Source organism: Xenopus laevis, chromosome 3S (assembly GCF_017654675.1).
Source record: "Xenopus laevis strain J_2021 chromosome 3S, Xenopus_laevis_v10.1, whole genome shotgun sequence".
Lineage (NCBI taxonomy): Eukaryota > Metazoa > Chordata > Amphibia > Anura > Pipidae > Xenopus > Xenopus laevis.
Genome location: NC_054376.1, coordinates 13,669,077 through 13,685,458, shown reverse-complemented (window position 1 = coordinate 13,685,458; position 16,382 = coordinate 13,669,077). Strand labels below are relative to the sequence as shown.

At 39.2% G+C, this 16,382-nt stretch overlaps 1 protein-coding gene across 11 annotated transcripts in view; it reads left to right on the top strand.

Annotated features, from left to right (window-relative positions):
• Positions 1–16,382, top strand: part of LOC108712621 (rap guanine nucleotide exchange factor 6) — a 136,797-nt gene that overhangs the window by 93,607 nt on the left and 26,808 nt on the right. For 8 of the 11 annotated variants that reach the window (XM_041588015.1, XM_018254917.2, XM_041588018.1 and 5 more), the window contains 4 exons: positions 705–916; positions 4,359–4,482; positions 9,956–9,979; positions 14,966–15,186. In XM_041588015.1, the coding sequence (XP_041443949.1) occupies positions 705–916; positions 4,359–4,482; positions 9,956–9,979; positions 14,966–15,186 (581 nt within the window). The remainder of the gene's footprint in view (positions 1–704; positions 917–4,358; positions 4,483–9,955; positions 9,980–14,965; positions 15,187–16,382) is intronic. The other 3 variants (XM_018254920.2, XM_018254922.2, XM_018254923.2) reach the window with 1 other exon arrangement.

Genomic DNA, 16,382 nt, shown 5'->3' with positions numbered 1-16,382 from the left:
GGTATGACTCTGTTCTATGGCAAAACACAATCGTAAGATGTACGATCGTTCTAATACCACTAACCACACGATAATTGGTCGGGCTTCCCTAAAATCGGTCGTTCGGCAAGAAGAATCGTCGCGTCTATGGGGAGCTTAAGTAAAAATATATTTAGGCACAATAGAATTGCTACTGATTTGGCCAATTTTTTTTTTACAAAAACAGGGGTTCTTAGTTACAAAGCTATGATCATAAAATTTGTAAGCCACCATACCACGTCAATATTTTTGAATTTCCTGATTTGGAGACAACGTTTAGTTGTATAAAAATCAAGTGAAAAGCCCAACCCCCACATCACTAGTATCCACATGTAATATATTCCAGCATCAGCACCCTTTGGGTACATATAAAAACCAAAAGTCGGAACCATTTGGGGAGGGGCAGCAACAAAGGAGCACATGGATAAGGAGAAAAAGACTAAAAATCAGATTAGAAGCAGAAAAGACACACAAAAGTCCTATCACAATAAACTCCAAGTCATTAGTCACCTGGCAAGCTTTTGAAATACAAAGTAGGCACACAGGGAACATATTTCATCATTTAATTTCATTATTGAAATATTTCTTCATATTTGTTATTCTACACTTTTATTTCACTCTCCGTGAATATCTGTGCCTGCCTGAACCTTCTTGTTTTTTTTTTTCTTTTTTTGTCCTTCCATAAGTGGGCTAAATCTTGCACCTGTGGCTAGACTTCGAGGAACTTGGGAAAAGTTACCCAGCAAATATGAGAAACTGCTTCGAGACCTGCAAGATCTCTTTGACCCCTCAAGAAATATGGCAAAATACCGTAACATTCTAAGCAGTCAGAGCATGCAGCCTCCCATCATACCTCTCTTCCCAGTGGTCAAGAAGGATATAACATTTCTTCATGAAGGTGAGGAGAAAATGTAAAAGGTCGAATAATATTTATTATAACTCTTGTTTTAATAAAAAGGCTGCACAAGTGATAAATCAAGTAGGTGGTGGAGGAACGTATGTAAAGGGGGGAGGGGGCTGGTTGAGTTTGGCCCATAACCTCACTAAGAACAAATATTTACTTTATTTTACAAAATCAAGAATAAGGGTATGGGGAGGTTATTAAAAAAAAAAGAATAAATAAAGTTTATATTCAAGTAGCTTTTTTATTGCAGTGGGTAGCAATTTATTGTTTACAAGGTCTCAAAGTTTACACATACAGAAATGTTTTTCAGGGCACCCTTGCTGACATTTCTGGAAAGTGTTTTCCAACACCCATTTTGGTTTCCATCCAAAGCCCAATTAGAAACCAAGCTTAAGCTGTCTATACTCACTACATTTGTTAATTGCCCTGCTACACATGCTTGAACACAAACTACCCTACCCTATCTAAAACTAAGGCAAATATCACAATGTACTTGTTAAAACAATATTGCCACCTAGAAGAGAATGAGAAAAATGGTGTCATAACAGTTTGTCATGTCACCCTATAACATATACCCCTATTACATACATATTACTTAGATACATATATATAGTAAGTTAGGTTGAAAAAAAGACACGCGCCCATCAAGTTCATCCTTTTTTAGTCTATATATAACTTACCTATCTGCTAGTTGATCCAGAGGAATGCAAAAAAACCTTTTGAAGCCTCAGAAGGAGAAAAAATTCCTTCCTGACTCCAAAAAGGCATTCGGACCAGTCCCTGGATCAACTTGTACTATGAGCTATCTCCCATAACCCTGTATTCCCTCACTTGCTAAACACCATCCAACCCCTTCTTATACCTATCTAATGTATCAGCCTGTACAACTGATTCAGGGAGAGAATTCCACATCTTCACAGCTCTCACTGTTAGGGTAAGGGCACACCTGGAGATTCGGGCAGATTTAGTCGCCTGCCAACTAATCTCCCCGAACAGCTTACCCATCTTCCGCCGGCTGTAAAGAAAAAAAAAACGCCTGCAGCATGGCACACACGACGCTTCGTTTTCTGAAGTTGCCTAACGAGGAAACTTCGGAAAACGAATCAAACGAGTGCCATCCTGCCGGCGATTTACATTTTAGCCGACGGGAAGGCAGGGGAGGCAGTTTGGGGAGATAAGTTGCCACGAAGAAGAGTAGAAGAGTAGACTAATCTCCCTGAATCTTCCTGTGTGCCCTGACCCTAAAAAAACCCCTTCTGAATATTTAGGCAGAGCCTCCTTTGTTCTAATCGGAATGGGTGCCCTCTTATTAGCTGGACCTACTGCAAAGTAAAGCATTAGAGAGATTATTATATGATCCCCTTATATATTTATACATAGTTATCATATAACCGCTTAATCCTCTTCTCCAGCGTGAACAACCCCAACTTGGCCAGTCTTTCCTCATAGCTAAGGTTTTCTATACCTTTTACCAGTTTAGTTGCCCTTCTCTGTACCCTCTCTAATTCAATAATGTCATGTTTGAGCACTGGAGACCAAAACTGTACGGCATATTCTAGATGGGCCTTACCAGTACTCTATACAGTGGAAGAAAGACCCCCTATTCCCGTGAATCAATGCCCCTTTTAATACAGCTCAAGACTTTATTTGCCCTTGATGCTGCTGACTGGCATTGCTTGCTACAGCCAAGTTTATCATCCACAAGGATTTTAAGGTCCTTTTCCATAATGGATTTGCCTAGTGCAGTCCCATTAAGGGTATAAGTGGATATTGTTACATCCCAGGTGCATGACTTTACATTTATCAACATTGAATCTCATTTGCCACTTAGCTGCCCAGATTACCAGTTTGTCAAGATCATGTTGCAAGTGCCACATCCTGGATGGAATTAATTGGGCTGGATAATTTTGTGTCATCTGCAAACACTGATACATTACTTACAATACCCTCCCTTAAGTCATTAATGAACAAGTTAAATTAAAGTGGACCCAATACCGAGCCCTGAGGGACCCCACTAAGAACCTTACTCCAAGCAAAGAATGTACCATTAACAACCACCCTCTTTACCTGATCCTGTAGCCAGTTTCCTATCCATGTGCAAACGACTTCATTAAGCCCAACAGACCTTAGTTTAGAAAGCAGTCGTTTGTGGGGCACGGTATCAAACAATTTGGCAAAATCCAAATAGATCACATTTACTGCTCCCCCACTGTCCAGCATCTTACTTTCCTCATTATAAATCAATCAACATGATTTTCATTAAGGACCTCTCCTGTTGTTCACTTTGAAGAATAGTTTCTCCTGCTTTAAATAAAAGTTTGCTTCCTTGGGTCCAAAGCACTGACAATTTGTTTGGGAAATTCTGTTGCACATAATTAGTTTTTTGCTAGCACTAAACTCATATAAGTGTGATTTGCAATTTAATCTATTACCCCCTTACAAAGGCTTGACAATAGTTTTCAGGGTGAGAATGAGATCCATTTTGAATAATGGCATCACATTAGCAATATGTCAATCTCTTGGCCTTTCTTGATTTTGGGGTTGTTCACCTTTGAGTTAATTTTTAGTATAATGTAGAGAGTGATAATCTGACACAATCTGCAATGGATTTTAGTTTTTTTTATTATTTTTGGTTATTTAGCTTTTTATTCAGCAGCTCTCCAGTATTGCATTGTCAGCAATCTGGTTGCTAGGGTGCACATTACCCTAGTAATCATGCATTGATTTGAATAAGAGACTGGCATATAAATGGGAGAGACCCAGAAGAGAAAGATGAATAATAAAAAGTATTAATATCAATGTATTTGTAGCCTTACACAGCATTATTTATTAAATAATGAAGACCAATAGAAGAGTTGCTTAGAACTAGCCATTCTATAGCATACTAAAAGTTGACTCAAAGGTGAACCACCCATTTAATGGGCACTGTTCATCATTAAAGGAGAAGGAAAGGCTTGGTGCACATGGGGGTACCAAATGTTAGGTACCCCCAAGTGATTGTATTGACTTACCTGAAACCCTGGACCTGTGCTCCTATCAGCAGAAAACTGCACCGGCCCAGGGTTATAGCAGTGAGCACCACGGAGCGATCTTCTTCCGTCTTCATGTGGCTGCACATGCGCATTAGAACAAAAAGTCGAACTTTAACTAAAAAGTCGGCTATTTTGGTTAACTGCGTATGCATTTGCCCCGGGAAATTTGAAGAAAGAAGAAACCGAAAGAGGATTGCTCCATATGCTCATTGGTATAACCCCTGGCCAGTGCAGTTTTCTGCTGATAGGAGCACCGACCCGTGGTTTCAGGTAAGTCAATACAATCACCTGGGGTGCCTAACATTTTCATCCAAATTATCTTTAGTTTTTAATTGGTTAACAAGTTTGTGTACCTGTCGACGTGATAACAATCTAATAATCTTTTTTTTGGGTGGTTTTCTTAGGAAATGATTCAAAGGTTGACGGGCTAGTAAATTTTGAGAAGCTGCGAATGATTGCCAAAGAGATCCGACATGTTGTCCGCATGACTTCTGCTAATATGGATCCAGCAGTTATGTTTAGGCAAAGGTAAGAAAATTCAAAAAGGCATAATCTATACTCCCTTTACTGTTACATATTTCCCCACCCTGTTTCCGTTTCCAGCATAACCGTTGCCATGCACTTGCTGACACTATGGTGCAGTATTCAACCAAATTACAATATAATTCTCCTACCGCACACCTGTAGTTCACCAATCCTGCAGTTGGTGGTGCGTTCCTTCCGTTGACCCGGCCGGGCAACCAATGTGTATAAGAAACGGATCCGCACACACACTTATTAATGCAGTCGGGGAATATCCCCTTTTATTCAGCCACCAAACATCAACGTTTCGGGGGGGGGGGGAACACCCAGAACACCCACCCTTCAGGCTGATGAAGGGTGGGTGTTCCCCCCCCCCCGAAACGTTGATGTTTGGTGGCTGAATAAAAGGGGATATTCTCCGACTACATTAATGTGTGTGTATGCGGATCCGTTTATTATACACATTCGCAGTGTTCAACCAAGCACCCCTGAGCCAATTGGACAGATGCCATATTTCATATTGTCCCATTGTTCATTCAGCCTAATAGAACTGCCCATGGGAAATGTCTTCCTCATTTGCCAATACACCGTGAAATGTTGCATCTGTAAATAATGTTTATAAACATGTCTCGTTATCTGTATTCTGATTGGACCCACTGTCCAGATGGTCAGACAGAACTTTGCAAAACTCTGACCATATTTGGGTGTGTATGGACAATTTGACTTTAGCTTTGAGTACTCTATAATAATAGTGTTGTAAACGCCGGCGCTAATCACACGCTGCGGTTTTTTCCGAAGTCGCCCTTCTGAACCGCCGCATGTGATTAGCGCCAGCGTTTTTTCATTTTTGCCGGCACAGATTCAGGGAAGGCGTTTGGAGACATTGGTTGCCACAAAAACTAGGATATTATTCACCAGGCGACCAAATCTCCCCAAAATGCCCTGTGTGGCCTGACCCTAAAGCAATGGACAATAATGGATGGTGACATATTTAAGGCATTTATTGTTTGGGAATGTTGTGCAGTTTGCTTATACAAATCTGGGTCTGAATTTGGTTTTTGTATTTGGGACAAAGGCTTTGCATTCTGGAGAATCCAAATACCTACACAAAGTCGCATCATTCATAGCTATGGCTGTTCATGATTATATATTAAAATGATAACCTATATATTGGACTACTAAATAAAAACTTCACTGTATTCATGTGGATAAAAGTCCTGTTTCCACTGATTGCCTTGTTTGCTACTATATACCCTCTGCTGTTATAGCTATAGGGTGGTATTAGTATAAAGGCAGTTTTTCCTAGGCAGAATTCTAAAAATTTGTGAAGATTTGAATTATTTGATTAAAGTGGACTCTATGGTAGATGGCCTTCTCGTAATTCTGAGCTTTCTGGATAACCGCTTTCTGGATAAAGGATCCCAAATCTGCTGCTACTATAATTTTATCAAATACCTTTAGGTATTTCTCTGTGATAACACTAGGCAATATGTCAATACTGAACACATTAACATTTTTCTGCCACCTGATTTTCCATAATTGCAAGCTGCCAAGTAATTCATCATGTTGGAGTTTTTCCTGGGAACTACATTTGGTTTATATATATATATTAGTGATGCACCGAATCCAGGATTCAGTTCGGGATTCAGCCTTTTTCAGCAGGATTCGGATTCAGCCGAATCACTCCGCCTGGCCGAACCGAATCCTAATTTGCATATGCAAATTATGGGCAGGGATGGAAATTGCTTAATTAATTAATTAATTAATTAATTAATAATATATATATATATTATTTATTCAACAAAATTCAAACTGATACTTTAAACTTCCCTTCAAAATATTCTATATTATTATTATTATTATACATTAAAATTTTCCTATAGGTCATGTTGTTGTTTTTTTTTTTGCTGATAGGTCTACTTTTGTAAGTACAGGTGTGGGACCTGTTATCCAGAATGCTTGGGACCTGGAGTTTTCTGTATAAGGGATCTTTTCATAATTTGGATTTTTGTACCTTAAAGTTTACTAGAAAATCATTTAAGTATAAAGTAAGCCCAATAGGCTAATTTTGCTTCAAATAAGAAATATACTATATCTTAGTTTGGATGGAGTACGTGGTACTGTTTTATTGTTACAGAGAAAAATGAAATAATATTTAAAAATGTGCGTTATTTGGATAAAATGGTTTCTATGGGATATAACCTTCCTGTAATTCATAGCTTTCTGGACAATAGGTTTCCAGATAACACATCTCATACCTCTACAACTAATTTGGAAAGCACAATACCCAAGCGTGCTAATACTATATATGAACAGTTTTATGAACATTGCTCATTAGAACTTCACAGCAGTGTAGTACAACTACTTGAGATATCATTGAAGTTAAAAGCGGCATATTATAGACTGCGATGCAAAAAAGTGGTACAGGTACTACATGTTTAATCTCGGAAAAAATATATGTATATTTGGCAAAAATGCATTATTAGGAATCCAAAATTGTTAAATGTGTCTTTCTACTCCAAACTACTACATTTAAAAATTCTGTGGTTTGAAAAATTCTATGATTTGTAAAAATCATCTCCTTGCACTTTACAGGATCTTATCTCTTAGATACTAAGAGAAAACATCTTAAATAAAGATTGATTTCCAGTATTCATAGGATCATAGCATTGTCACATTTAAAGACCCCAAACTGAAATGTGTTTATATTAATTGTCATGGATGTCACTTCTCACCACCATAAAGGGGAAATAAGGGTTTTTGTTTCCTAATGCAAGCCTCTGGGCTCATCCGGGCAACTCCCCGCACCCGTTTCCAACACTGAGATCAACTTTTGCCTTTACAAGTGCACAGAACTTTGTCCAAAATGCAGGGTGGAACATCCAGGCATTCTTTTGCAAACTTAATATCGTTTGCTTGTTGGTGTCTTTCCATCCTTGTTTATTAAAAGGAAAGCATAGAACAATAACAAACACTGGACCAGAGATGGATTTGTCGAGGTCAAGATATTTCTCTTGCCTAGATTGTGGGTCATAGGCACCATGGGGATGAAGAACCTGCAGCTAAAAAATGGCGATTGAAAGGTGAAAAGTGGTCAGGACTGTGTTCCAAGGCCATGTCACCCATAGGGGACAAAAATTGTCCCAGCGGCTAATGGAAATTGTTTCTTCTAATGGCATCCCAGTTTAGGGACTGCAGGGCATGTATGGTGGACCTCTCCTCAAGCCACCAATTTCTGGTCAAAGATTTGCAACTTTTTTTTTCTGTGCTTCTTGTTAATGGAGAAGAAAAGGATAGATCTCTGGAAGTTGCCTTGTGTTAGGGACCCTCGGTGATTATAATCACATAACTGGGGCTGTTCATAAGGTTGCCACCCTGCCAGTATTTGACCGACTTAGACAGAAAAATACCACCTAGAGCCGGAGCCAGTATTTCTAATTTACTGGCAATAAAGCTGCCAGTACATTTGTAGACGCCAATCTTCTCCTCTTTCCATAATACGGTTCGCTATAAAAAGTCTCTCTCATCTCCTACAGCTTAACATTTCCCAATATGCCCTTTTCCCCGCACTGATGTCATATACCGCCCATTCCCTGCCCCAGTGACATCACCAGTCCACCCATTCCCCCTGCCCCATGACATCACTAAGCAGGGACTCAAGCCAAGCTGAAAAGCACTCAGAGCAGGGCTCTCAAAATCCTGGTCACTCTCTGTATCTTCTCAATTCTTTTTTCTATCCCGGAAATAATCTATACAAAAGGTAAAAATCTATACGAAAAGCTTTGTTTCAATGTTTTGGTATCAAATCAGATAACCATGGCACATGCACAATTTCAGTAGGATTTTTATTCCTGTAAAAAAAGAGGATTTGCCAAGACATTGTATGTTTTGCATAATAATGCTGCCTTTTTTACTTTGTTAGCCTAAACCAGTGTTTTACGTAGGTTCTCCATAAAATTATTAAAACTCCAAATATAGAACACCTCTCTCTCTCTCTCTCTCTCTCTCTCTCTCTCTCTCTCTCTCTCTCTCTCTCTCTCTCTCTCTCTCTCTCTCTCTCTCTTTATAGTTTACTGTACACACAGCTAAAACATCTTATTCAATGGATACTGTACTAAATACCCTATTTTCAGTTGGTCCGAGATCTGAGCTTTTAGGCCTAAAACCTAGGGAGTGTTGAAAGTTAGGCTGCTGCTTTCATCTCTCAATAGGGAAGACTTCATCAACCCTTAAAATGCCTCTTTAGTGCATTAGACCACAAAGTTAGAGCTGTTGTCGGGCAAAAATTATTTTATTTGATTAAAAAATTGCCAGGAAACCCCTTTACTTGTTTCACTGATTTGTTAGTTACCATTCCAACTTCCCTGCTTTTTTTTTTTTTTTTTTTTTAAGCATTCAGATGTGTTCATAATTAAAGCTCAAATGTGTTCATTATTAAAGGGGTTGTTCACCTTTAGATTTACTTGTAGTATGATGTAGAGCAGTGATCCCCAACCAGTAGTTTGTGAGCAACATGTTGCTCTCCAACCCCTTGGATGTTGCTCCCAGTGGCCTCAAAGCAGGAGCTTATTTTTGAATTCCAGGCTTGGAGGCAAATTTTGGTTTCAAAACCAGGTGCACTGCCAAACAGAGCCTTAATGTAGGTTGACAATCCACATAGGGGCTACTAAATGGCCAATCACAGCAGTTACTTGGCACGCCAAGAACATTTTTCCTCCTCTATTACGCCCACCTTTGGTGAGGGAAAATATTTTCAGGCCCCTTAGGTGCACAAAACGTAAAGGTGAAACTCCCCTTTAGCACACATTCACTGGGAATAGTGGCTTTATCAACAAGCGCTGCATTGCTATACAGCAGTGATCCCCAACCAGTAGCTTGTGAGCAATATGTTGCTTCCCAACCCCTTGGACGTTGCTCCAAGTGGCTTCAAAGCAGGTGCTTAATTTTGAATTCCAGGCTTGGAGGCAAGTTTAAGTTGCAAAAAAACCAGTTGTATTGCCAAATAGAGCTTCTTATAAACTGTCAGTCCATATAGGGGCTACTAAATAGCCAATCACAGCCCTTCGTTGGCATCCTCTGCAACTATTTTCATGCTTATGTTGCTCCTCAACCCTTCTTACATTTGAATGTGTCTCACGGGTTAAAAAGGTTGGGGATCCTTGCTAAATAGTATAGCCATGTCCCTGCTACTTCATGTAAGCAGTCAGCGTAAGCAGATATGTGCAAAATAAATTAACATTTTATATTTTATGTGCACATTCTGCAAACTGGGTGCTCAGAGCAGCCGGGGAGAATCCACTTGAGGATACATTGGTGAAAAAGGCAGCGACTCCCAGCAATCCATCTGAGATCATTGTGTCACATGTTTGTCGTGGATTTTTATTCTCTGTTTCCATCTTTGTCTAATTCATAACTGTGCTTTCTTCCTGTGCTTCCCTGTTCAAATCCATGCTTCAATGTGTGTGGCTCTTGCTTGCAGGAAGAAGAGGTGGAGAAGTTTAGGGTAAGTACTGAAATCAATGCAAGGAATCAAGCTCGTTCTGTGCTCCTAACTCAATGCATCCTGCATGCATCTGAAAAGCAGCATGTGTGATATTAACATTCCCTACTTACATTATAACGACGTTTCATACGGGCAAACGTCAGAAAATATGTTACCTATATCATTCCAGAGAGTAAACGGCTTTTCTCTGCAGTATTGGTTTGTATGTCTCCAACTTATTCTGTGGCCTTGGTTTCTGTTGGCAAATCAAAAGGAAATAACCGGAGAGACACATGCAGTACTTGGGGAGGTTCAGATACAAGATAATTATTATACTCTTATTTAGAGCACTGTGCTTAAAGGCTGTTTAAGGGGTTTGTTTGCCTTTGAGCTGACTTTTAGGGGCAGATTTATCAAAGGCCGAAGTGAAAATTCGAATATAAAATTTTTTAATTTCGAGCCAATTTTTGTGTACTTTGACTAGGGAATAGTCCAAATTTGATTTGAAATTTATCATTTGCTTTAAAAATTTGACTTTGACCATTCGCCATCTAAAACCTGCCGAATTGCGGTTTTAACCTATGGGGGACCTCCTAGAACCTATTTGGTGTCAATTGGTGGACTTTTTTCTGAAAATACTTTGAATCGAATTCGAGTGAATACGATCTTACTTCGATTCGAACTATCGAATACAGCCTATTCACCCGCAGAAAAAACGTTGATTTCTTTAATAAATATCGGTTGGTTTTTTGGAAAAACTTCCAATTGAATTTGATCAAATGCGCTGTTACTTCGATTCATACGATTCGAATTTCATCGAAAACTGACCTATTTGATCGAAAACGGATCTATTCGGCCAAAAAAAAAAAAAACTTTGATTTTTTTTGATAAATTTATCAAAGGTCGAAATTCGAAGTAATGGGAGTTTTTTTGAATTCCCATAACTTCAAAATTTAAATTAAAAAAATATTAAATTTCTCCCGTTACTTCGAAATTCGACCCATGATAAATTTGCCCCTTAGTATGATGTAGAGAGTGATATTCAGGGACAATTTGCAATTGGTTTTCATTTTTTTGTTTGTGCTTTTTAAGTTATTCAGCTTTTTATTCAGCAGTTTTCAATTTTGCAATGTTAACAATCTGGTTGCTAGGGTCCAAATTACCCTAGCAACCAGGCCCTGATTTCAATAAGAGACTGAAATATCAATAGGATCGGGCCTGAATCGAAATATGAGAAATAAAAAATAGCAATAACCATGCATTTATAGTCAGTGACCCCCATTTAAAAGCTAGAAAGAGTCAGCAGAAGAAGGCAAATCATTAAAAAAAAACTATAGAAAATAAATAATGAAGACTAATTGAAAAGTTGCTTAGCAATAGCCATTCTATAACATACTAAAAGCTCATCACCCCTTTCAAAGATATTTGAAAATGTTATCGCTAATGAATGCAGTACATTTGTGTAAACTGCTGGCTCTAGTTACAATAGTAGCAATGTAGCCGTAGTATCCTTCAGCCAAGAATCCACTTTTTACAACAACTCACAAACGTCCCCTTTTAGAGGCCACAAAAGTACTGTGAGAATTGAAACACTGGGCTGGATCAAAGCTGATCTCTGCTAAACTATTTCCTTAGTCAAGCTGTGATGGGAATAGAAGTACAGCTAAAAATATTTGTGAAACTATTATTTTTTTTCTGATTATTTTTTTTTTTGTTCATCGGCTTTGAATTTCAGTAGCTGATCGCTAGGGCCCGATATACCTGAGTGACCAGGCACTTGTTCAGTGATAGAGTAGAAGATGTATAGTAGACGCTCTGACTAGTGATGGGACGATTTGTCCCATTTCGCTTCACCAAGAGTTTCGCAAATTTTCCTGAGAAATTCGCAAAACTTGTGAAAAATTCTCGAAACAGCAATTTTGATGCCAGCAACAATTTGCCAGCATCAAAGGGTCTATATGGGTGGTGGAACAGTCGCTGGCGTCAAAAAAAACTTTGACGCAGGCGTCTAAACCGTCGCCAACGTCAATTTATTTTCGAGGCAAATTTGCGAATTTATTTGCCGGCGGCGAAACAGCCTAATTCGCTCTGAAGTCTAAGTACAGGTGTGGGGCCAGTTATCCAGAATGCTGGGTACTTGGGTTTGGATATCTTTCCATAATTTGGATCTCCATACTTGAAGTCAACTAACATATTAAATGAACATGAATTAAATCCGATAGGGCTGTACTGTCTCAATTTAGAATTAATAATATCTTAGTTGTGATATAGTACAAAGTTCTGTTTTATTATTACAGAGAAATAGGAAATTATTTTTAAAAATCTGAATTATTTGATTAAAATGGAGTCTACGGGAGACGGCCTTCCCATATTTTATCTTTCTGGATCGGTTTTCCGCATAACGGAACCCATACCTGTAAAGAAAAGTGACAAGAAAATTGTAGCCTTTGCAGAGCAGTAGATTTTTGGCTGCTGTGGTTAGTGACAACAACGCAGATAGCAATTGCAAACTGGAATGTTGCAGATGTGGAAACACAGAGTATCAAAAAAATTAAACCATTGGAACCATTTAAAGGTCCTCTATAACGTACTTATCCTTAACTTAAAGTGAACTACTCTTTGACATCATTGTCCCTGTTTATTTTACTGTATCTTTATTACCCAGGAAGTCTTGCTACGTAATGCACACTAGCAACAATAGTCATTGTGAATTCTCACTCAGCCTTATATTGACATTTCTATTCTCTGTGTAATGTATATTGTGAGTGGGTCCCTAAGCTCAGTAAGTGACAGCAGCACAGAGCATGTGCAGTGAATCAACAGAAAAGAAGATGGGGAGCTACTGGGGCATCTTTGGAGAGACAGATCTTCGCTGCTAAAGGGCTGTGGTTGCATTGGGCTGGTACTAGGTGTGTGTGTGTGTGTGTATATATATATATATATAATTTCTAGCCTAATTCTTTAGTAAAGCTTTAGAATGATGTAAGTGGGAACTTGAAAAGTGGTAAAAATCCAAGTCTGCTGCAACTCCAAAATTATACATTATGGGACAGATTTATCAAGGGTTGAATTTTGAAGTAATGAAAGTTTTTTTTTCTGTGGGTGAATAGGCTGTATTCCATCGTTCGAATCGAAAGTAAGATCGTATTCAGAAAAAAAGTCTCACCAATTGACTCCAAATAGGTTCTAGGAGGTCCCCCATAGGCTAAAACCGCAATTAGGCAAATTTTCATCGAATTTGGACTATTGCCTAGTCTAAGTACACAAAAGATACCTCGAAATTTTTTACTTCGAATTTTCACTTCGACCCTTGATAAATCTGCCCTATGTGATACAGTGCCAATTAAATGACTTTCTAAACTGATGTCTCTTGGTCTTGCTAATGTTTTTTAAACATGGATAAATACTGTATTCTCTGCTTTGGAGTAGGGTTAAGCTGGACAGATAGGAAACACTTGGCTGTAGCAATGTCCTTCAACAGCAGGATGGGCCAACCAGGTTTGGTCCTGTATTAAAAGGGGTGTGTTTGCTAGGGCAGAGGCTGATTCTTTCCCATGTTGAATGTGCCGAGTCAAAGAGTAAGTTATAGTGGAGCAAGCTAAAAGAAGATCGGCTAAGCTGGATAATGGTGTGGAAAGTCTCTGTTATGAGGAAAGACTGGCCATGCTGGAACTGTTACTCTGGAGAAGAGGCTCTTATGGGGAGATATGAAAAAATACTTATAAATAAGAGGACAATAACTCTCTTAACTAACACTTTATTCGCCAGGTGATCCAGCAGAAACAACCAGATACACTGAGATAAGACAAAAGGAGGTTCCCTCTAAAGTTGCACAATAGGCTTTTTACAGTGAGACCTGTGAATATGCTGAATTCTCTCCCTGAATCAGTGGTACAGGCTGATACTTTAGATAGCTTTAAAGGAGAAGGAAAGGTTAAAACTAAGTAAGCCTTATCAGAAAGGGCCATCTAAATATACCAGTAAACCCCCAAAGTAGTGCTGCTCTGAGTCCCCTGTCAAAAGAAACACAGCATTTCGTTCCTTCTATTGTGTACACATGGGCTTCTGTATCAGACTTCCTGCCTTCAGCTTAAACCTCATTGCCCTGGGCAAGAGCATGCTCAGTTTGCTCCTCTTCCCCCCGCCCCTCCCTTCTCTACTGTTATCTAAGCCCAGAGCAGGGAGAGACTCAGGCAGGAAGTGATGTCATACCACATTAATACTGCAGCTCCTATGCTAAACAAACAGAGAGTTTCTAGAGCTTTTTACTCAGGTATGGTAAAACATTCTACAGAATAAATATAGCATTCTAGCTTGCACTATTGCAGCTAATCTATTGGCAATAAAATGCCTCCGTAGCTTTCCTTCTCCTTTAAGAAGGGGTTGGATGGCTTTTTAGCAAGTAAGGCAATACAGCGTTATGGAAGATAGCTCATAGTACAAGTTGATCCATCTTGGAATCAGGAAGGAATTTTTTCCCCCTATGACGCAAAGTGGAGAGGCTTCAGATGGGGTTTTCACCTTCCTTTTAATCTACTGGCAGTTTGACCGGCTCCATCAGAAAAAAAATTGAACTCACTAGACATGGTTTTTTTTTTTCAGCTTAAATGACAATTATTTCTGAAATTTCTAGAGGTATTCTAGCTGAACTATAGGTTGTAAAATATTTTTCTGTTGCATTTTTCCCCCCTTGCTACCAATTTGTTCATGTTATGCTTGCTCACTCAGTGAACACTAACAGGAAAGATATGTTCTAACTTTAACCAGTTGAAGCGTAAGAGTAAAACGCATGCCTCTTTCTATTTATCGGCTGATGTCACAGACATTACTGCTTACAGTGACAGTGTTTATTATGTGGCACAGATTATTAGAAAAATATATTATTCATGAAATGTCCATTAAAACGTGTGTTTAAATATGAGTTTCCTTTTTTAAGGCACCTGCTCACAAGAGCTTAGTTTGCTTATGGACAGTGAGATTATAAGGACACTTTTTGCTGCATTTTAGGTCCTTAAGTCAAGGCAGCACAAACTCTAACATGCTGGATGTTCAAGGAGGTGGTCACAAGAAACGGGCTCGCAGAAGTTCTTTCCTTAATGCTAAGAAGCTGTATGAAGATGCCCAGATGTCAAGGAAGGTAAAGCAGTACATCTCCAACCTGAGTGTGGAAATTGATGAGGAGAAGATCCAACTCATGTCATTGCAATGTGAACCAGCCTACAGCACTTGTGAGTATCCTTCTCTTGTAGTGGATGCTAAATACAGCCGGCTACTGATCTGTCGGCTGGCCAGTTTACATCTTCAGCTGCTCGGGTAGGGGATGTGGGGTCAGCTTCACTAAAGTAGCGAGGACCCCTATACGACAATAGCCAAACCAAAATGGATAAGCAGCTATTTGATACCCCTGCAGGAGTGCCACCTGAGAATGGATTCTAACTTTGGGGTCCGTCTTCTAAAGTTCTATAAATTGTCTATAACCCATAGGCCATTATGGCTACAAATATTCTGGCGACAAAATTAACTCCGCACGCATGTTTACTAAAGTGCGATGATGCAAATATTTATTGCTCTAAGTGGCGTTAATTATGCAAGCGTAGCAGTTCGTTTCCATGTTAATTTTTAATTTGTAGGGGCCCTGGCCAAATATTTTTTTTTTAATAACTTGTAGGGGCCCTGGCCACCAATGTTTCCATGTTAATTTTTGGCGAGTTGCAAGTTTTTTTGGTGCTTATTTAGACGAACTACATAATCTGCTATTAACCTTGCAGTCAAAAAGACCAGCAACACTGGGGATTTTGGTTAAACAAGTAAAAAAATTTGTATTGTTAAGTGCATATACAGCCAATTTTTTACTTGTTTCACCAAAATCCCGAGTGTTGTTGGTCAAATCGGTGTGCCACCCTACGGAATATATATATATATATATATATATATATATATATATATATATATATATATATATATATATATATACAGGGCCGCCATCAGGGGGGGACTACTGTCCCGGATGATTTGGGGAGTTAAGGGGGGCCCAACCATGCTGCACACACTTGCAGAGCTGCCCCTCCATCAGTGAGCTGCAGATTTCGGAAAGGGAGGGAGGGCCGGAGCTCTGATGACTGCATCTTGCTTCCTCTGCTCTGATTCGCCATGAAGTGTAAGTCCCAGTAAAGCCGCATGGGAATTGGATGGGTGAAGTTTGAACCCCCCCTCTATTTTATCCAATCGCCATGCAGCGATTACCGGGACTAACATTTCACTGGCGAATCAGAGCACAGGAAATTGATGATGTTGGCACCTGAGCTCCCTGGCTTAATTTGTAGGGGCCCTGGCCAAATATATATTTTTTAATAATTTGTAGGGGCCCTGTCCAAATGTTTTTTTTTTTTTAATAACTTGTGGCCACCAATGTTTTTTCTTAAAC